The following is a 21,077-nucleotide window of genomic DNA, read 5'->3' as shown; positions in this document are numbered from 1 at the left end:
GTGGGGGAAAAAAAGATGTTAGAGTAACATTAAATGCAAAATGCAAAGTGGATCCCATTTAATTTCTCCCTGACACATTACTTTCCAGGGGTTATGGCTTATTTGTAGCCTTGAAATCAGAAACTAAATTTTGGATACATTGATCACTTTTTTCTCAATCTCTTTGTATAAAAATCAAAAAAAGAAAAAAAAAAGTCTCTGCTCCCTTCTTTCTTCCCCTGCACAGGACAACAGTGACATGATCCTTTCCAAAGTCCTACCTGTCCTAGTTGCTTTCCCCTGTCTCCTTTTTTAAGATTAAAAAACAAATGCATGTGTATGAGCTGCCATGTAGGTGGTAGGAATGAACTCAGGTCTGCTGGAAGAATAAAAGTGCTCTTAACCACTGAGCCATCTCCCACCCCTCCCCTGCCTTCTTACTTTGTGACACTACAGGGCTCTAAGGATAGACTCATAAAAACTCAACCTAGAAAGGCATTGCTTACCTTGGAAGATCAAAGCAATTTTTCAGTATTTTCTAGGAGGAAAGCCTAATACCACACCAGCTTTACCTCATTAGATCTCTACACGGCCACAGTCCCTCTGGCCTGGTGACTGTCTAGAGGGGCTTTGTGTGTTGTGGTCACCACGGCCTTGGTTGAAGGTCTGGTCATTTGAACTCACCTAGACATAGAAGCGTTGACGGTCAGTGCTGTGGGGTAGGGGTGTCTGAATCCTCCTGTCGTGATAGGGTACACAGGCTGACCTTGCCTGCAAATAAGGGGTACCAAAAGTGAAAGGCTGAAGATGAGGTTGGGGGGAGGGGCAAGAAAAAGAAGAACAGGGGAAAGTCTCCCTCTACAGTAAGCTTTATTCTCATTTGATCAGAACAAAAATCTTGGGGATTGTACAGGAAGGATCAAAGGGAAGAAACACAGAACAATTTGAATGCCATAAATCTGATAGGAATGGCTAATTAAATTTTATAACCTCTGCTTATGTCAATAGAGACCCTCTCCCCAAGCTGAAACTAGGTGTTTTGTTGTAATAATTAAAGGCGAAGTCTCGCTCGCTTTAATGGAGCCATCACACTAATTGAGGGCTACACATCCAAAGGAAAACAATAATGAATGTAAATTTATACCAAAATAAAGTACAACGAATCAAAGGACTTCAGTTGCGCTTTGGGCCTCTTTCGGTATTTAGATCTCGGTGAGAAAACATTAAATTAACAGAGCTTAATTTGTAGCCTTTTGTCAAATTAACAAGTGTTGACAAGAGTTACGGGGGGGGGAGAGTCCCCAAGAAGAATTGTGGGTAACCAATAGACAATCACACCTCATTACAATAATTAAAAAATACAGCAACATGCAAAATAGCATCTTCATGAAAGATACAACTTTTCCTGACAGAGGGTTGTCTGAGTTGACTATTCCTTTTTATGTAGCTTCAATATCTTCCTATCAGTCGGACGGGGCTCAAGATGGCTGAGAACCATCAAGACTTGGCCCCAACCAGCAAAGAAGAAGCAGGAAGGTTCCAGGCTTGTGCCTACCTCACCAAACAAAAATAAGACAACGGTGCAGAAACTGCACCCACAACTGGCATTTAGTGTATCTGTTTCATAATGCAATCTATTTTTTAAAAAGTCACAGGATCTATTTAATTAAGGGGAAAAAAAATGTCAGATGGGAAAAATTACTGAAAATTTTTGCTTTCTTTAAAACTATTAAAAGGCTGTTTTCCCTAAGACCTAAATTGAAGAGTTTTACCGGGATTTGGCTTTTTTCAGCACTCAACATTGTCCTGTGTTTTCTTAGTAGTAGTGGTCGCATACAACATGGAGAAATACATACACAGAATTATACAATCTCAAAATAGTATATGCATGCTTATGCACACATGACACATACCAGGGACATGCATATTCATGCACATATAACACATATAAGGTGTGCTTATGCATAAAAGACTTCTATGCTCTGATTTCAAAACACATTTTGCATTTAAGTTCTAAGAGGTGGTCAAATTATCCGGGTACTGCCAGGAACTACGGCCAATGTTCAGGGAACCTCTGTATGCTAGAGGGAAGGTTCCAGTTGTTCTTCAGTACTTCCGTGGCTGGGTAAGGCATTAGTAATGCAAAGAATCTCAGAGAGATGGATAGATGTGCTTCTGAACACACAGAACTTTCCACCCTTGCTATCAACCTCAAAAGTGAAGGATTAGATGGCAGTTGGATACTGGGGCCAAAAGGAAATAATCTTCACTCCCACCTAGATCCCTGTTCCTATACCTAACAGGAAGGGCTCAACCCAATGACACAAGTCCAGTTTGTGGGGGGCCACTAGTAGAAAGAGCTCTACGAGCCTTTAGCAATCCCCAAAGCCACAATGCCAATTACTACTGACCCTTTTCAACATACTTCATTGAAATGGTGTGGTCTGTCTGCAAATCCACAGGACACCTTAGCAACATCTTTCCCATGCCCTCTCATCAACCCTGCCCTTCTGTAAACATGCACACACTCATGCATATATGTGCGCATGCATGCACCTACACATACACACACGTGTGCACACACATACACACACACACACATATACACATACACACTAATAAGCATGCCCATGCAAGAAACAAAAAGGAAATTAAAAAATGGAACTCCTTACTGTGGTACTAACCATCCTAGCGGATGGGGGATTTGTCCTACGGTGCCAGGCGACAGTGGATAATATGGAGAGATATCTGGAGGATGTGGAGGCCGTGGGATTCCTGGAAGAAAAAGCAACAGGTTCAGGTACAGAGGGAGAGAGAAGCAAGACTGTTTGGGGGTGGGAGCAGGGAAGGATGAGGGGGGCTCCCAGGTGGGGGGCCATTCCTGACCCTGGTGGTGAGTTTCTCTTTGCTTTCCTGTAGCATCCATCTGCACAGTTAGTTACCTCATTCTAGATGGACTGGTGTGACTGCTCGGTTCGGACTAAGAGGCCATCTTGGGTATTTTTGCCTTGTGTGACTAAAGTGATTACTTCAAGTTAAAAAAAGTCTAGATCCTGGCGCACTCTTGGTGAACAAGTAGTAATTGTTAACTCTTTTGCTTTTGGAATTCATCTCTTTTATCCTTTAATTCTAAGGGCTTGTCTACATCAGAGTTATCCTTCTGACTTATTTATTATTTATTTATTTATTTATTTATTTATTTATTTATTTATTTATTTATTTATTTGTGTTTTGAGACAGCGTGAAACTACATTGTCCAGGTTGGCTCTGGAATTACAATCCTCTTGCTTCAGGCTCTCAAAGTGTTGTATTACAGGTATACTGTATAACTCATTGTACCTGATGGTTCAGAAAGTGACCCTGCCTTCTTTCAAAAGCTTAACTCCCAGAGACCACCAAAGCCTCCATTGAGAGGACCCACTGAAACCATCAAATGACAATAAGTGCCTTTCCCAGAAGTCAGAACTGAGCATATAAGGAAAAGCTAGAGGCCTGGTGAGCTTTGGACTTTGATTCCTTGGAGGACAGAGTCACTTGTGGGCACTAGCCCTACCTGCTGATTGGGTACTCCATGTGTCACAAGGGTTACCAGCATTCCTGAGGCCCACAGGAGTGCATGCTGAAAATATACACCATGGCTCACTTCCTGACTGCACATCCGGTCATCAATTCTCAGGAAGTGGAGTTCTGGGAGCAATTTGACTGGAGAGTAGGGTTTACCCAGTACAAGTGAGAGGCCAAATGTGCAAAATACCCCAGAATTAACCCAGTATTGAAGGGATAGAGCTGAAATGTTCATGGATGAAAACTTTCTCATTTTCTAAAAAATTCACTCGGAAGCTTTTAATCTGTAAATTAAGTTTCCCTGGGTGACATTTTCATGCAGTCATTGCTTTCTCTCTATTACAAAAACCAAACAGATTAGCTGGGCTTGGACCCTACACTGAGCCATTTGCACACTTGAAAGAATGTTCCAGAGGAAAAGCAAACAGTCCTCAGACGTTAATCATATGTTTTACGATAACCATTTAAAAGCTATTCCCTGGTCTACCATTATTTAAATGAGACTTTGACTGCTGCTAGTACTGTCAGTCACTCTGCAGAGCCGGGGGCAGGCTGGCTACCTCCTCCAGCCAAACTGCCAGGCTAAGTGTAGCATCCACATAGAGGGGCTCAGGGGTCCACCAGAACCAGCCAATGTGAGGCTTCTTGCCGGGGCAGCCTCCCCCCTAAATCCACCACCACCAACTCCCTCAGCCAAGGGCTGTGGCACAGATATTTAAAATCTATCCTTCCCATGAGACATTAGGAAGAGAGGACACACATTGACCAGCATTGAAGAAACAAGAGGGCCTATCTGTGAGAAGTGTCTACCCGCCATGCTTGATCTTATAAGGAGAGCTATAATTAGCCCCACCTTTTCATGGTCTTCCGTTTGGGGAGGCAGGAAGAGGGGTTAGCATAGAGGCTGAGGACAGTGTGGCAACTTTTGCTTGATACCCTGTTGGATGTTCTGATGACATGAGGAAACCTTCAAGGCTTTCGTTTTCAAATCCCTAAAATGGACTCAGCAGTAAATATCCAAGATATTGGAAGGAAGGAAAATATCCAAAGAAAATGAGGCCCTCAGCCATGTGATCTTATTTTTATTTTTATTTTTTGGAGGCAGCACTAACAAGTCACAGGTCACTCTCAAGTCTGGATCCCTTTGAAGTCATGCTGCTAGGAATGGAAGCTGAAAGTGTCCAGGAGACACCTCCAATCCCATTACTACTTCCCTGTCTGTTTGGGGGTGGGGGGTAAGGGGGTACAGCCAGGTTCCCCCAGATAGCCCGCTCCAAGAGACCCTACATAAATCTTATACCTAGAAGTGGACCTCTCCAAAGAGGATGGGGGAACTGCACCCACTAGACACACATCAGGCTGTGGCCTTCCTGAGCACTTCCCTTTTAGCCCCAGGTAAGAAACTGGGGAACCTCTCCCCAATGGCTCCCACTCTATTCTTCACACCGGTCCTGGGCTACCTCCAAAGGCCTCAGAAGTCCCCAACCTACCTGTTTTGGGGTCTACATCGGCTGGTAAGTGTGGAGGTGGGTTTCCTGGGGTGAAGTGTTCGTTGCTGTAGGTGATGAGAGGCGTGAGTGGGTGGACATGGTGGGGGTGCTGAACCACCGGCACTTTGTTCGACTGTCGGGGGAAGAACAGGGGGAGACACAGTCAGCTGGGTTGCAGCAATCCTGACTTCAGAGCAAGAGCCCACGTCCCCTACAATACCCTCCCAGCTTGATGTCATGAGATGCAGTCAACTCTGTCCACCCCCACTCTCCCCAATCCATTAACAACTGGGAGACAGTTTGCTGTCCACACTAGCCTGCTTTAGGTTCACCTCCTGGTGCTTCCCAGTTTTTAAACACCCTCTCTATCAGCACCCATCACAGAGCCCAAGGGTTTGCACTTTTCCCATTAGCAGTTAAGTCGGAAATAGGGACTTTAATCTCCCAGGCCTACTGGGCCCTGTACATAGGGGGGTATCTCCTACCCCAAGGCCCCATGGTGGGACCTCTAGGAAGCAGGCTGGCTTCATAAGCAGGGCCAGGAAAGCCTTCATTTACAAGAAACCAGGCAGGGCTGGAATCCCACTCACCTAGCCTCCCTCCCCATCTCCTAATTCCTCCCCACCTGAGAAACAGCAGGCAGGCCTCTGCCTTAACACATGGCCTAGATGAAACGCCCCCGCGCTCCAGCTTTCTTTCCTTGGTAGAATGAACTTTACCAGAGAGCTCTAGCCTAGCAAGCACCTGCATATTTTATGCAGATTACCACAGCCCTGATTCATTAGGAATTTCATTAGGAAGTCATAAGGGACCACTAATAAATTAACTGGATGATGATGAATTGGGCTAATAAATGGTATGCATTTGAGAAATGGGCAGTTCTAGCCAACAAACTACAAGTGCTTTGTTGTATCTGGGCAGAATAGATTGGTGGAGAGAAGCAGAAAACAAAGAAAATAAAAACATCTCGGACTCTTTCCTCACAGCCATCTCCCCAGGCCTTCCCAGATCACTCTCCTCCCTCTGTCCTCTCCCCTCCTCCTCTATGCGGGGCTATAACTCAGCCCAGCAAGATCACAAAGAAAAAAAAATTAAGCTGAAACAAGCGAACTACTGGGCCATTTACTGAGAGTAATCCAATTGCAAAAAACCCTATTCCCAATAGAGGATTTTCACTAAAATCCTACAACAGGGACATTTAACCAGATTAGGTACCAGCGAAGATAAAGACGCTAGTATTAGATGATGAATGGATTAGAGTCAAGTTTCATTTCAGAACGTGTCTTCATTTCCTTTTATTACTTTTAGGAAGGCACAACTTGCATTAACATCAGGGGAAAGGAATTGCATTAAAGGAAAAGAAGTCCAGTTCCAGCGCTGCCCGCTAGCGCCTCTTGCGTTCAGGGACCGCTGAGCAGTCAGTTCTCTTACTGTGTTTCTTGCCTCCCTCTTAATTTTATTAAATAGATGAGGAAAGCCCATCACATACAAAAAACAGCCTCCCACCTCAGTGAACTATGGGAAAAGGCATTTTTAAAAAGTGTTTCTTACTTTTCCGTGGTTTTATTTGGAAAAAAAAAAAAAAAAAAGTCTTTCTAGATGATTCAGAAAGACCTACAGAAAAGAACACTCACCAACAGCTTGGTTTATAGCATTCTGTAAACCTTCCGGAGAAAAGGGTTGGCTAGTTGCTCAACGGACTTAGTTACCATTTTGCAAATAAAACAATTAAGGTAGAAGCTACCAAAGCTTTGGAAACAAGGAACGGTCTCTTGGAATCAGTAACCAGGATAGTCTGGTCAGGCTGTGTGCATGAGGCAAAGGAAAGGGCTGCTGGGCCCAGGCCTGTGGCCACATCTCATGGAGGGGCATTGAGGGTCCTGCATGAGAGGATTCTTCATGAAAACACTTCTGTCAAGAATGATTCAGAGGAAATTATGAGATTAGCTCCTATTGGGCTGCTGGGAGGAGAGAGAGAGAGAGAGAGAGAGAGAGAGAGAGAGAGAGAGAGAGAGAGGGAAAATCATCTGAAAGAAAGGAAAATGACTATGGTTGCCTTCTAGAAGTTCGAAGATAAAACCCTGATGACATCGAAGAAAGCAGACAAGTTAAAGGAAAGGAAGTGTGGAAAAACAGGCCAGTAGAAAGAAGCACATTTGTGAAAGGAGGGGTAGATGATTATGACCCAGGACAGGCCCCTACCATGGAAGCAGGACAAGTATGCTATCCATCATGGTGGCAGAGAGGGCTAGAGGTGGTCAGTGAAATTAGCAGCTGTCAACTCCACTGAGTTAGGCACTTCCAGGGCAAGGCCACCCCTCAACAGAAACTTGCTGAGGACCTAGCTATAGGACCTAGCTCAGGACCTAGCTATAGCATCCTGGGTAGCTCTTCTGTCAGCCATGACTAAGAAACCCTAGGTTAGACAGCCACATAGGCACAGGCAAACCCAGAGGCTAGAGAGGTGAGTTCTAAACCTGAATCAAGCCCTCGTTCTCAGAGAACACATGATGAGAGCTTGTGGAATCTGCACATGGTAACCATGTTTACTATAGTGGTTCACTATCACCAGCATGATTAGCAAAGAGCTGCCAGGTGACATGGTCACCAATCCCAAGCTCACTCCATTCAGGACTAATGATAATTCTGACGAATCTTCTTTCTCTACTTGTACAGGGAACGGTAATAATAGAATTCACACAAGGTAAAATCGGTGTGGGATTTAATAGTTCTCCCTCTTCCTCTTAGATGTACATGTTCTAAAGACAATTTTAACAGCTGCTAATGCGCCCATATTATTCCGCACTGAGCCTAGCCCAGTGTTTCTTCCCTAACCAGACAATGCTCTTTCGTAGCGTGGTAGAGTAGGAGGTGGAGAGAGCAGGCGGAGATGAGATGTTTTAGATGTTACCTGACTTTACTGGGGAAACAGGAGTGCTACTAGGGCATGACCTTGACTGCATACCAAGCAGGTTCTCAGAAACTGCATGACTATATGTCTGTTATTGTTGACTTGTTCCCAAGCAAAGCAGAACTCCACGGTCAGATATGCAGACAGTAGGGACCACCTGCTGCTGCTGCTCCACAGCAGGTTTGCTTCCCAAACCTCTATGATGAAGGATTTTCTTCTTGTAAACATCTGCCTCTCTCTAGCTTTGGAACCCCAAAGTCCTTTCTTTCCACATCACATTCTGCCTACTGCTGGGGTAGAGTGTACACGTTTCTGGGGTGGAACATATACCTTTCTTGGCCCCATTATACTTAACTCCCTTATGGATAAGAACTGTGTCTTCTAGAACTTTGCATCCGTATAGTACCAGCCTGCGAGGACAGAGGATCTCATCTTAAAGCCTGCATAAAACTCACAAAACCATAAATACATGTGGTAGAAGTGCAGGGTGGAGCCAATCAATCACAGGACCTGGGTTCCTTTGGTGCAGTCTACGTAGATCAGAGATGAGGGCCACTGGTCTAAAGCTCTTACAGGCAGCCTCTCAGTGACACCAGTCCCTTTAAAAAGGCTTTTGTACTGGCTTCTCACAGAGACCAAGAGTGAGGGCTGTGAATTTAAGGAGGACAGGGCCATAAATTCTGCTTCACTGATCTGGCTGGGTGATCTCCCTCCCTTCTTCCCTCTCTCTACCCTCTCTCTCCTTCATTTCCACCTCTATAAAGTCCAGATGAACACTGTGTCTGCTTTCTAGGGTTGTGAAACCAAATGAGATCACGGACTCAAAGCACCAGCACAGAGGCAGGTGTACACTCAATATAACGGAACTCTACAAAATGAAATTTAGCAAACAAATACAAATGACAATGTGGCTAGCCACCAGGCTAATATTTTCCAATCAAACTCATGGCGTGGGGGCAAGGGGGGAGCCCCTTGTAGCATAGGAAGGGTCTGGGTCCTGTGACCACCCTGCCCCAGTCACCCTTCTTAAAAATATGGTGCTTGGCTGGGCGTGGTGGCACATGCCTTTAATTCCAGCACTCGGGAGGAAGAGGCAGGCAGATCTCTGTGAGTTCAAGGCCAGCCTGGTCTACATAGTGAGTTCCAGGACAGCTGGGGCTACAGGGAGACCCTGTTTCAAAAAGACCATCTAAAATAGAGTTTTTGATACTGGTTCCTCATCATGATAAACAGGAGCTGGGAATCTAGAGGTTAAAAAAACAAAACAAAACAAAACTGAGGAAGTTGAACAAATCCTTCTAGAACCAGGATGAGACAGGTACTTAAGTAGCAAGTGGTCCCTTTGCCATCCCCCTTCTTTCTGAACAGCTCATACTTTAAAAATATATATTTTATTCATTATTTTTTTATTTTATGTGTATGAGCATATTGCCTGCATGTGTCTAAGTGCACCTGTGCCATGCAGTGCCTGCGGAGGTCAGAAGAGGGTGTTGGATTCCCCTGGAACCGGAGTTATGGATGGTTGTTAGCTGCTGTGTGGGTGCTGGGATTGATCCTGGGTCCTCTGAAAGAGCAACCAGTGCTCTTAACTGCTGAGCCATCTCTCCAGCCCCAGCTCATACTTCTTTAATGAGCTCTTTAGGTACTATGTTCAAAACTGGTTCACTCTAGACATTGTGAGAAAAGCGACTTTTTTGGAAAAGTCACAGTCAAGCTTCCAGAAATGGATCGTGGGAGCTAAATTAAAGCAACAGTCAGTGCTATAGGGGAAGGGGAGCTAAACAGCCCGCGAGATGTACCCCCTTTATCTTTTCACAGGTAAGAATACAAAAGTTAAGGTTACCAACTGCAACATATAACCTAGTACCCACTTTACCTAGGTATGTCTGTAAAAGTTCCTGGGGTACAAAATCCATGGTAGCTAACTAATGCTCAAAGTCATGGTAGTGACAGTCAGAACACATCAACAAAGAGTCTGTTACTAGTATTTAACTCTTTGAGAACAAAAGGAGAGCTATGCACCTCTGAGTCACCAAACAACAAAAACCCATAAAAATATTCCACAAATTTCAAAGTTATGATATGAAAGCTGCCCACACATAATAGCATCACTGTTACCTAACACTTCAAGCCGCTTATCTGGGTGGGCAAGAAGGACTGATCAACGGCTATACCAAAGCACTCTCACTAGCCTCAGTGTGGCTCAGACCTGCCCCTGCTTCACAGAGCAGAGCAATGTACAATCACCATGTTGAATGATGATCATTTTCATTCACTGGAACTGCAGAGCACATCTATAACTAGAATGGCCTTTGTTATTAGTTCCACATAGTAGGTAAACAAGTGTTTGACACATACTTGGTAGAATGGTGTTCCTAAACCTTGCAGCATCCTCTGCCTTGAGTCCACCACCCCAATCCACAGCTACTTTAGAAAAGCTATGTAGACCAGAATTACTGGGACAACTAATTGCCATGTTGACGGAGTAAGAGGCAGTCCCTGGGATCAGCCTGGGCTAACCTTCCCTAGTGGACACAGATGCTTCAGGACAGTGAGGGAACAGTCCTCAAATCTGATGACTCCCTGCAACCTACACCAGTTGTTTGGTCAACAGTGCCCCCTACCAATCCCATCCCAAAATGCAAACTCAGGAGCTGCTCAGGGCCCCCTGATTTGGCCAGCCAAGCCTTTACCATAGTGCACTGGGTACTTTCAGCAGAGCTTTTACAGCAGGGGGCTGGCTAGGGAAGGGAGAAGGGGAGGTAGCTAGGACTTTTATAGGATGCCTCTGCTTCCCAAATACAACCAGGCACCAGCAGGATGCTGGTGATAAAAGCACTATATGTGGTCAGTTCTGGGTGGACAAGGAACCAAAGGAAAAAACAAAAACAAAAACCCACCCCTCACCCCGCCCCCCCGAAAAATCCAAATCAAACAAGCCAACCAACCAAACAAAACCCCTGAACCTATTAAATGAAGCCAACACTATGCATTTAAAAGAACTCCAAATCCTCATCTGACTTCAGGTCATTAGGGCTTTGTGCTTTCTACCTGGACAAACTGCCAAGTCCCAAGCAAAGCCCTCCCAGTTTCCTTCATTCAACTCCATGGGTGTGAGCACTGAATAGTTAAATTATAAAGAAAAGAATCTTTAACTGCCCTCTAAGCACACAAAGCCTTTCTACAGGGGAGAATTCATCAAAATACAGTGGGGGTAGGGAAGCACCCCTGTGGCTGACCTTTGACCTCTTAAGAGACCTCTCAAGAACCATTAGTTTCTGTGTTCTGCAACTTAACCATGCCACCCTCATCGCCAAAGGCAGCTCAAAACCAGGACCTTGGCAAATGAAAGATGGAGGTACTTCTGGATCCCTCCACCAGTCCCCCTTTAACCCCAACCCCTTAACCTCTTATAACTAGGGGTTACCTAAGGGAACTGAAGCTTGCCATTCACCTCTGCAAACTATTAATCAAAGACAATGAAAACAAATAGATTCTCCTCCTCAATACCCCCCCCCCCCCCTGCTTCTTCTTTTTACAGGAGAAAAATGGGCAGGAGAGTGCCTTTAGGAGCCCAGCCCACTATGAAAAAGCCACATAGAGGGGCATCTGTCAGCCTTCCCATCCTCTCCTCAGCACAGATATGGAAGGTTTTTGTTGGTTCAAAATGTCTGTATGGTGTCCACTATTGTCATGAGCCCAATGGTGACTAGTGAAATGCTCACAGATGCCTCACGTCACTGGAGACATGGAGAGCTGGTGAGGAGGAGAGGCTGGGATGAGAGGGGGAGGGTGTGCTGTTTCTCAGTCTTCAGCAACCCTTTGACAACTCTGCTGACCCTGCTTTCCTCAGGCTTTGCACCATAGGGTGGTGGGATGACCAGGGTAACCCTCCTGCTCCAACTGGTATCCCAAGCACTGAGTACCCTCTCAGTGGAATGGCTACTGGGAAACTGACAAGTTGTCACATCCCAACTTAGTTAGCCAGTGTCTTGTATTCTACTGTCTTCTTAAATCTACACAGGGGAAGGCTGGCCTTCCGCATTCCAAATGGGCTTCTTCAGAACCTTTCACCTTTCCCCTCAGAGCCATGAGAAACACAGCCAGGACACACCCAGCTCAGTGGACAGGGTCTTTTCATAAGCTGAATGTTGTTCCTTTTGGTTGAGGACTTTGCTCCCAGCTAATGGCACATTGTGTTCCTGTACAAGACATCTACTGAGAGCTACAGGGCTGCTATTGAAAGTAATAAGTAAAAGAAGGAAGGTTTCTCCAGGTTTGAGTTTTACATGGAGAAACAAGGTGGTAAGAGATCTGCTTGTGAGATGCAGGAAAGAAATATCTCCATGCAGTGAGCAGGCATAGCCTGCACCTCTGGCCAGGTGCTGTGCCGAGTCCCCAGCAGGCAGCACACTTTCAGCTTCCACACAACAGAGCTCCAAGTGAAGGGTGCTGTTTATCTGTTCTGTAAATCATCAATGGCCAGCTCTCTCTCTCTCTCTCTCTCTCTCTCTCTCTCTGCCTCTCTCTCATCAAATCTATTTAAGCAGCAAACGGAGGCACCGTGAAGATTCCCCTGCTGTCTGCAGAATTCTGCCAACTCATAGTTTCTCATGGACTCACACTGCATTAAAATTATTGCACAGAAATGGCTGAACAGGAAGGCAGGGAGAGGGTGGGTGTGCAGCCTGCTTTCGTTCAGGCTAACACACGTGCATAAGCATATGACTAGCTCAGGCAATTGCAGTCCTTCGCCTTTGTTGGGTGGGTGGCTTTCTATAACACAACCTTCCCCAGCTGCTAACACACCAAACAGATTGCCAGTGTCAATAGCTGAAGGTCTAGAGGGTCAAGTTCAGCTCTTCTTAGTGACCTGTTTATAATGCCTGAAAAGGAGACAGGGAGTGGTGAGAGTGGGGGCTAGAGGTGTTGGGGTGCACAAGCAAAAGGGGGGGCCTTCAAACCTGGAAAATTGGGATGCACTCCAGCTGTTTGGTTTTGTGCAAACCGCAACCCAGGCCCGATCCAGCAAAGCTGTATATACACAGGCTTTTGAACAATCACTTCCAGTTAAGTTCATTAAGCATAATTTATTTCTACTCATTCTCATTTATTTTCCAGTAAAAAAGAAAGCATCCCATTGTTCCTCCCCAGCTAGTCCTTAAGCACACTTAAGACTTGGCCCACTCGTCCAGGCTCAACCCCAGAGAGTCAGTTTCCAGAGTTTTCCTCTTGCCTTTTCTCTCCAGCAGCACGGAACTTCACCACCCCAGGTCAGTAAGAGGGTGATAGGCACTATGGGGTCTGCCGACTATCCTAATCCTCCACAGGTTTCAGAGATGCAGAAGCAGCCACCTCACCCCTAAGTCATTTCCCAAGAATCTGCAACCTCCGCCCTCCCGCCAAATGTTTCTCCACTGCTTGGGTATTAAATGATTAGTGTTAGCATAATCAATCTTGTGGAGAGTCTGGGTGTGCTGAGAAAGTTTGGGAACTGGGTAAGAGGGTACAGCTGTTTCTAGGAGAGCTGATCTTTAAAACAGAGCCAGGAATAAATCTAACCTATTCCGAATGAAGCTCCAGTGGGCAACAACTTTTAAATCAATAACGATTTCCAGGCCAGGCCACTCCCGCCCCCTAAGCACAACAATCTCAAATCTAGGGGTTCATAAACACAATAGAAAGGAAATCACCAATTTTGATTGAGGATAAATTTTAAGTGCATAATGGTTATTGCATCCTGGGAAGTTTAAGGAAAGCAGTGAACAGAATCTGACACTACCTTCTGAATTTACTTACAAGGGACAGCTGTTTGAAAAAGGCTTTACTTGTGCACTCCCCAACAGGGGCCTAACTTTGGAATTTGGATCTGTATTTGAAAAATCATGCCTGCTCCACGGAGCCCAAGAAACAGACATTTCCTTCAGAGAGCAAGTACATTCTCTCCCTGGAAGAACGTATGCGAGTAGTCTAAGAGGAGGAAGGAACACTTCACCCAAGTGGCCCAGTAAATGCAAACCCCAGACCCTAGGACTCAGCAAGAAGTCTGCGTGCACATACTGAAAGGAAGACAAACCGAGACGCCCTGCTGCTCCAAACCACAGTACCATTTAAAGGGCATCTAAGCTCAGAAAATGATCCACATGGAGGTGACCCCAGAGTGGCCATGGACTGAGCAGAGGCAAGCATGGTGGCCGCTCCTTGTGATCACAGGCCAATGTGTGGGGAGTCTATGGGGATGAACGAATGACCCAGGCAATGCTCAGTTGTTTGAAGAGTCCTCCACTGTGTGCAGAAGTATACTATCGGGGAGGGGGGCCATATCAGAGTTCCATCACATTCTACACTATTGCCGAAGTAAAAAACTCCATGACACAGCTCAGATGGGCTCCCCACCAACTCCAAAGCACTAAGGGGAGGGTTCCCTGAGAAGGCAAGGTTGCAGTCTCTGCTGTTTCTAGAAAATGCTGATGGAGCAGCCTGGGGTGACAATACAAAGATTATAATGTCTATATCATCGGAGTTGCGAATCTACCTTTTAAAAGAAGTCTCTTCTCCTGAGACCACATTCAAGAATGGAATTAACCCTCCCCTGAACCACAGGACAACTATTGTGCACCAAATCATTTATGCAAGCACAGGTCGGGGCATCTCAGGAGTCTTGATGTTCTAGAAGGATTAGGGTGCGAGATTTACAATACAACTTACACAGCACCAGGCAGCACCCTCATGCCTGCTGTTCTTGGCAGTTTATGCAACTAACTTGAACTAGGAAATTGTAGAAAGAAGGCTTACACCCATCTTTGCTTCATGCTCCACCACACAGCACTATCTACCAACTCGGCCTTTAATGACACACATAATTTAATTTATGATTTTGAAAACAGTGATTCCTTCACTATATTCTATTTCATTTCTTCTTATTCCACCTCCTGAGGGGGAAGAAAATTGAATCTGTGCTGGTCAATCATCGAAGTATTTCTATTTGGCCATTCAACAACAACAAAAATAAAACTGAACTTAAAGGTAACAAAATAATTGCATGCAAATTCAAGAGAATGCCCTTACTGCTTGTGGCAAAAGATGTGAGCCACTGACAGAACAGATCACAGTCCATCCCAGAACCCAAATCTGTGCTACAGAAGAGCCTGCTTACTCCCTCATCGTCAACAGCGCGAGCTGTCATCAGTCCCATGCTCAGGTTTCGAAAACACATTTTTCAGTTGAGTTTGGAAAATACAAACACCACCAGCAACACCAGTGCCTGGAAAGGCCCACATCTAAATTTAGAGATTGAAAATAAATACAACCAAAGAGCCACAGAAAGTTAGCATTAAATATGAAACCAAAACACACGGTTTACAGAAGCCTTGCTACTGGAAAATGGAGTTTTGAGAGCCGAACTCCTCCTCAGGGCAGGCCGTTTTCCCTCCTTTCTCTGCCTATGCGGCACTCTCCAGTGGGTGAAGGGGAAAGACTGGAAGACCAGTCACCCCTTCCCAGATTACAGTTCACTTGCTGTGGACTTCGAGAACTGCGATGAAAGTCAGAGTTTCTCTCCTCCCCATCTTCTTTTAACCCTTTCTCCCCCCCTCAAAAAAAAAGATACCACAAAAAGACACAGTGATAGGGCACACCCTGAGGTGACCATTCATTCTTGGGTTTTTTTCCCCCTTCCTAGTGCCTGAATTTTTTTTTTCTCTTTAAGAAAAGGAAGCACAGATTTCCTGTCAAGACCACGAGCACAGACACACACAAATACACACACACACACACACACACCAACCACTACTCACCCAGCAATTCAAATTGAGGTGCCAAGCGCCCAACTGCTGCAAGAGAGAGACCCCAGGGGCCACTGCGCCTCCCTTCCCACTCAGATCTTCCATTCCCACTAACACTGTATCCCTGGGGTACATAACGGCTCTGTCGTGCCCTCTCTCCACCTCTAAAAAAACTTTGTACCTTCAAGATGGGCCTGGGCCAGCTTTTTTTGTCCTCCCTCCTGACTTCTCTCACTTTTCCTTTTCCTCCCAGCTTCCCCCCCCTTTACACAGCTCACTTAAAGAGCTGAAAAAAAACATCTTAAAAGACGAAGATGACTTCTAGATTTCTGGTCAGATACACACTCCAAATACTCCAAGTTCTGTATTGCATAGGATTACTTTGTTAATTCTACCCCCTTGGCAAACTCATCCCTGGGGGGGGAAATGTTTTAAAAGTTTAAAAACACTTAATTCAACTGATTACAGATTAAATTAAATTGTTATTATTATTAAAAAAAAAACCTTTCTCTAGTTCCTAATCTCTACTACCCCAGGAGCCATGCAGGACGGTGGGGGAAGGCCCATTTGCCCTAGCCAGATCAGGGCACCTAAGAAAAGTCCCCCTCCCTCGCCTTGGGTGGCAGGGACAGAGCTGCTAAGAGTAGCGAAGAAATTACGGTCAGCCATGAGGGAAAATGATCAACTGGATGCAGTAGGCAGGCACTTTATCGGCAAGATTGTCAAATCCCTCAAAACAAATTTCTCAGGGAGAGGGCTACAGCAGGCGAGAGGGAGGGAGGAGGAAAAGTATATTTTCTTGTCACAGTGACACAGAAGTGACACTTTGCAGGGCCTTGTCTGCCACTCCTGCACGCTCTCCTTCTTCCAAGAGTATGACATGGCTGCCTGATTTTCAGCTGACCTCCCGGCAAGCAGCAGACGGAGTGTAGGCAGTGTAGGCGTCCTGCCCCCAGTGGCTTTGTAAGCCAGACCTCTGCCTACCTGGCTCCTTTAGCTATTGGGGTTTGCAAACTTTACCTCAGGAAGAGGGAAGAGAAGGACATGGGGGAGGAAAGAAGGGGAGAGGAAAGGGATGCACCCAACTTACTTTTCCTGGGGCCCTCATAGGATGCAGGCTTGGGTACATTGGCGTGGTTTAACTTAATTTGAGTTGAGGCCCCCAGATGTAACAGGCCTAAAATGATCCCCTTTACATGCAGGAGGGGAGTGTGGGTAGATGGCTGCCCTGGGAGGGGGTTGAGTTACACAGTAGAAAGTCTAGAGGACAAAACTCCAGAATAATTTCACCTCCAAAAGCAAACACTCAGCTCTGATTTGCATACATGTAAGAAACCATCCTAGATATGTCTTGCTTTAAAAGCAAGACAAGTGTCCAAGGTTTAAGGGTTTCCCAGAGGCAGGACGTCTAATTTTAATAAAGGAAATGGTTCTCCTGTACAGCACGGACTGCCCAGCTGTTTATCTCTAACACCACAGGGCTATTTGCTGGCCAGCCATAGGTCTTTAAGCAATCTGTTAATACATGGGACAAGTTAATCACCCTCGCTCCCCACCCCAAAAAAAAAGAATCAACAAGAACATGGGCTGTAAGGGCTTAAAGATAACAAAAAGTAGGGATTCTTCATCTTCTATCTTCTTGGGTTTTAAAATACTGTTCTGTGGCCCCTTTCTGGACTTATCTGGCCTTCCTGTGTAAGTGTCAGGCAGCAATCTTTAAGGCCCTTAATACCAAAACAAAACCCTGCCATTTCCCTTTACATGGGGATAACAAAAGCAATGAGCCTCCAGTTTGACAAGTAAAAAGCCCCAACCACACAACCCCCTAATTGCCTTCCCTCCCTCTATTCACACAGACCACCACACTCCTGGCAGCTGCTTTTGTGGCCCCCGCAATTTCTTAAGTAAACGGCAAGTTCTCTGCCGGCTGATGGACAGGTCCCAATCACCCAGCAACAATTGTTTAGAAAATTCTGCAAACACCACAGGCAACTTGGACTAGGAATTTATTTTCAGGCTTTCTCCAAACTCAAGGGGAAAGGAAACAGCAAAAAGGGCCAACCCAATTCCAGGCAGTCCTTCTGCCCCTTCAAAAAGAAATAAAAGGGGAAAAATACCCTCTCGAATCTCTTCAAACTCATAACTTCTCCTAAGAAACTCCTTCGGGGTGATTTGTGGGCTGAGGGCACTGTCCGGAACTCTCCCCCAGAACGCCCCGTTTTGTCAGACGTATGCCCACACTTAGAACATTTCCATTTAAAAAAAAAAAAAAAAAAAAAGTGAAGCCTTGCTGTAAAGTTTGGGGAGATTATAAAGGGGGTTGGGAAAAAGAAAACTTCCCCAAATCAAAAGAAACCCAAGAGGTCCATTCTTTTCGGCATGGAATTACAATCACGTGAATGAAGGAGAGAAGAGGCAGATACAGGAACTTGCCCCTATCTTACCCACGCCAAGTTTTGTTTGGTTGTTTTGAATAAAGAGGTTTAAGAGGAGAGAATGGGGATGTGGGCTTTGAAGGAATAGATTATAGCTGGATAAAAAAGATTTATCTATAAGATAAACAGATATATCTCTATCAATTTCTCAGAAACCTCTATATACACACATAAAAAGTAGAAAATGCATACACATACTTTATGAAAATACTTGGGGTTGGGAAGGAGGTGGGGAGAAGGGTGGAGCACCGTCACTTTAACTTAAGAGAGTGAAAAGGATGGAAACCCATCCCCAAAAGTGCAGATATTTACTTTCAAATTAATAATAGTGTGAAATTAAAAAGTACTGTTCATTTCTATCTTTTCTTCACTTTTTTTTAAAGAGGTCAAAATACACCGACTCCCTCCATGAGGCACCTTACTAGTCAAAAGACATCAATCTTAAAGTTACTGCGAAGTGACAGGCAGGGCACGGAGCATGCAAAGGCGCGCTGGGCATGTGGGGCAGGGCAGGATGCTGCCCGCCCGCCGCCCACATCCGCTTACCATCTAGAGCGAGTCGCGGGGCTGTCCTTCCCGCCGCCGGCTCGCGGGCATGCTGCCGCACCGGATGGCCCCGGCCCGCGCCGGCCGCGGGCTCCACTGGAGGGCAGCACCCGCCCTGCAGCCCGCGCAGCGTGCCCGCAGCACACAGGAGCTGCCCGCGGCTGCAGCGCCTGGCAAGATGCTCATGCACAGTTCCATTCACCGCGAAGCGCACAATAACCGGGATTTCCCCGGTTCCACAACAATCCACCCCCCAAAAGAGGGAGGGGGCCTTACACACACACACACACACACACACACACACACACTCACACACACGCACGCACACACACATATATAAAGGCAGGGCTTTCTTACTCTCACCCCCCCCAACCCGGCATTCAATCAAAAGAACAAAGCCTGATATTTTGTTTGCCGACTTGGCAAACATAAAGGCGTTTTCAATAGTCCAAACGAGTTCACCTAAGTTGGTAAAGTCATGCTTTGCAGTTCTCCAGTGAAATTAAGCTTTAATAGCTATCTGATGCCATTCAACGCAGGAAGGGGAGGAAGCCAGTTGAATTTAGATAAAGTTAGAGGACCACTTCACTCCCTAGGTTTTTTGTTTGTTTGTTTTCTTGTTTTTGATCAGCTGAAAGTATCTTATAAATTCATTGACAACATCCAGATCTTAATTATCTTGCTGAATACTATTTTGGGGGGAAAGGGAATACAAAACTCAAAATAGATCATTAAAAACATTCATATGTAAGAGAACTCACAACAATTTACTGTATAACATTTTTTTCATAGCTAACTTAAAAAAAAAAAAAAAAAAAAAAAAAACCACTACCAAAACTTGTGGATGTGTTTCTTTAAAGCGAACGGTCCTAACACATATTAAACAACCGCTGCGCATCTTCTAAGCATAGTAGGAAAAAATGACTATTGATCTTCAAATAGCGATAATTGAAAAGATCAAAAAGATTAAACAAAATCAAGAATGTGCTGACTTACCATGCTATGCTTTTTTTGTTGCAACTTTGTAGAAATTTCACTCAAAGAAACTGCATCAGAGGTGTCAAATTTTTTAGCGGACTGTGATCGTATTATTTCCGCAGCCCTGCCTTCCAATGCTTCAGAACTTTCCCCCCTTTCTCTTTTTTGTTTGTGGTACCTAGCTTTTTGCTATAGACTTTAAAAGCCCTCAGCTCAGCAAACCAGCACAAATTATCTTGCCACCTTGCGCAGCTCTGATGCTTTGGCTGCTAACTTTGGAAGGCCCTTTACTACTGCATCAAAATTAGCATTGTCAAAGCAGTTAATGAATATTAATATTGTATTTGTCATTGGAGCCGGTCCGTTGCTGAACTCCAAGTCATCCATCAGGGACAAGATTAAGAACACAATTATTTCTGACTGACAGGGACCAAATCTGCTAGATTTTTTTTTTTAAAACAATTCGGGGGGAAAAAACCCACAATATCATCATCTTAAGGTGTCTCCCAAGAGACTGGGAACCAGATTAATACGCTTTTAATGAAGTAGAGATCATTATGTATGAAGGGGAAAAGAGAGAGAGAGAGAGAGAGAGAGAGAGAGAGAGAGAGAGGATGTACTATTAAAGCTATTTAGTTATGGTGGAGGCTAAAAAAAAATTTTTTTAATGCAGACGGCATATCTTTTTCGACAGCTGTCCAGATTTTATTCATACTGTTCTAAAAAAAAAGATGGCCTTTTTTCCATGAAATCTCCCCCTTTTTAAAAAAGAACAGAGAAGGAGTGGTTCGTCCCATCTGGGATAATTTTCCATGTCTTCGCTTTTACTGTGGCGGCTTAGGAAAGACAGCACAGTAAATAATTCCTTCACAAATTTGACAAGAAACACCTTCATCAGCCCCTTCCACCCTTATTCCCTAGATTCCAAGCACTGTCTCTCTCACTTTATTCAGGATGAACCATTACATTTCCCAGAACTCTTAAGTTCCCTTTTACAGTGACATCTTTCTGCCGTTAGCACCCAGGAAAACAACACAGCTCAGCGAAGCCCCTCTCCGGAAAACTGCAGATCCCCAAACACCATTAAGAAACAGTCCCCCTGCACTCCTTAGGAGTCAATCCTGCCTAATTTGGGGTACACAAAGTGGAAATGAAAGTTTCATCACAAATTTAACAGCCACTTAATGAACTGCACAATCAGCTCAGAGGCAAATGGCTTAGGAGATCACAACCCCACAGAACTTTCTCTACAAATAGGAAAAAGACTGATTAAAAGGAATTAAGTTTAAAAACTTGCAGCTTACCTGGCATAACCAACTTATTTGAGGTCACCCAAATCATTTCAACAGCTATAGCTCTATGTCATGCAGAGGGATAGCATGCATAAGAT

At 45.0% G+C, this 21,077-nt stretch overlaps 1 protein-coding gene across 50 annotated transcripts in view; it reads right to left on the bottom strand.

The window, feature by feature from the left end:
• Positions 1 to 21,077, bottom strand: part of Tcf7l2 (transcription factor 7 like 2) — a 204,595-nt gene that overhangs the window by 21,177 nt on the left and 162,341 nt on the right. For 36 of the 50 annotated variants that reach the window (XM_029562118.1, XM_029562115.1, XM_029562117.1 and 33 more), the window contains 3 exons: positions 5,034 to 5,166; positions 2,652 to 2,754; positions 664 to 750 (listed from right to left, as the gene is read on the bottom strand). In XM_029562118.1, the coding sequence (XP_029417978.1) occupies positions 664 to 750; positions 2,652 to 2,754; positions 5,034 to 5,166 (323 nt within the window). The remainder of the gene's footprint in view (positions 1 to 663; positions 751 to 2,651; positions 2,755 to 5,033; positions 5,167 to 21,077) is intronic. The other 14 variants (XM_029562103.1, XM_029562105.1, XM_008830180.3 and 11 more) reach the window with 1 other exon arrangement.

Source organism: Nannospalax galili, unplaced genomic scaffold, assembly GCF_000622305.1.
Source record: "Nannospalax galili isolate Female #2095 unplaced genomic scaffold, S.galili_v1.0 scaffold974, whole genome shotgun sequence".
Lineage (NCBI taxonomy): Eukaryota > Metazoa > Chordata > Mammalia > Rodentia > Spalacidae > Nannospalax > Nannospalax galili.
Note: the sequence above shows the minus strand (reverse complement) of the source record. Positions and strands in the feature narration are given on the sequence as shown.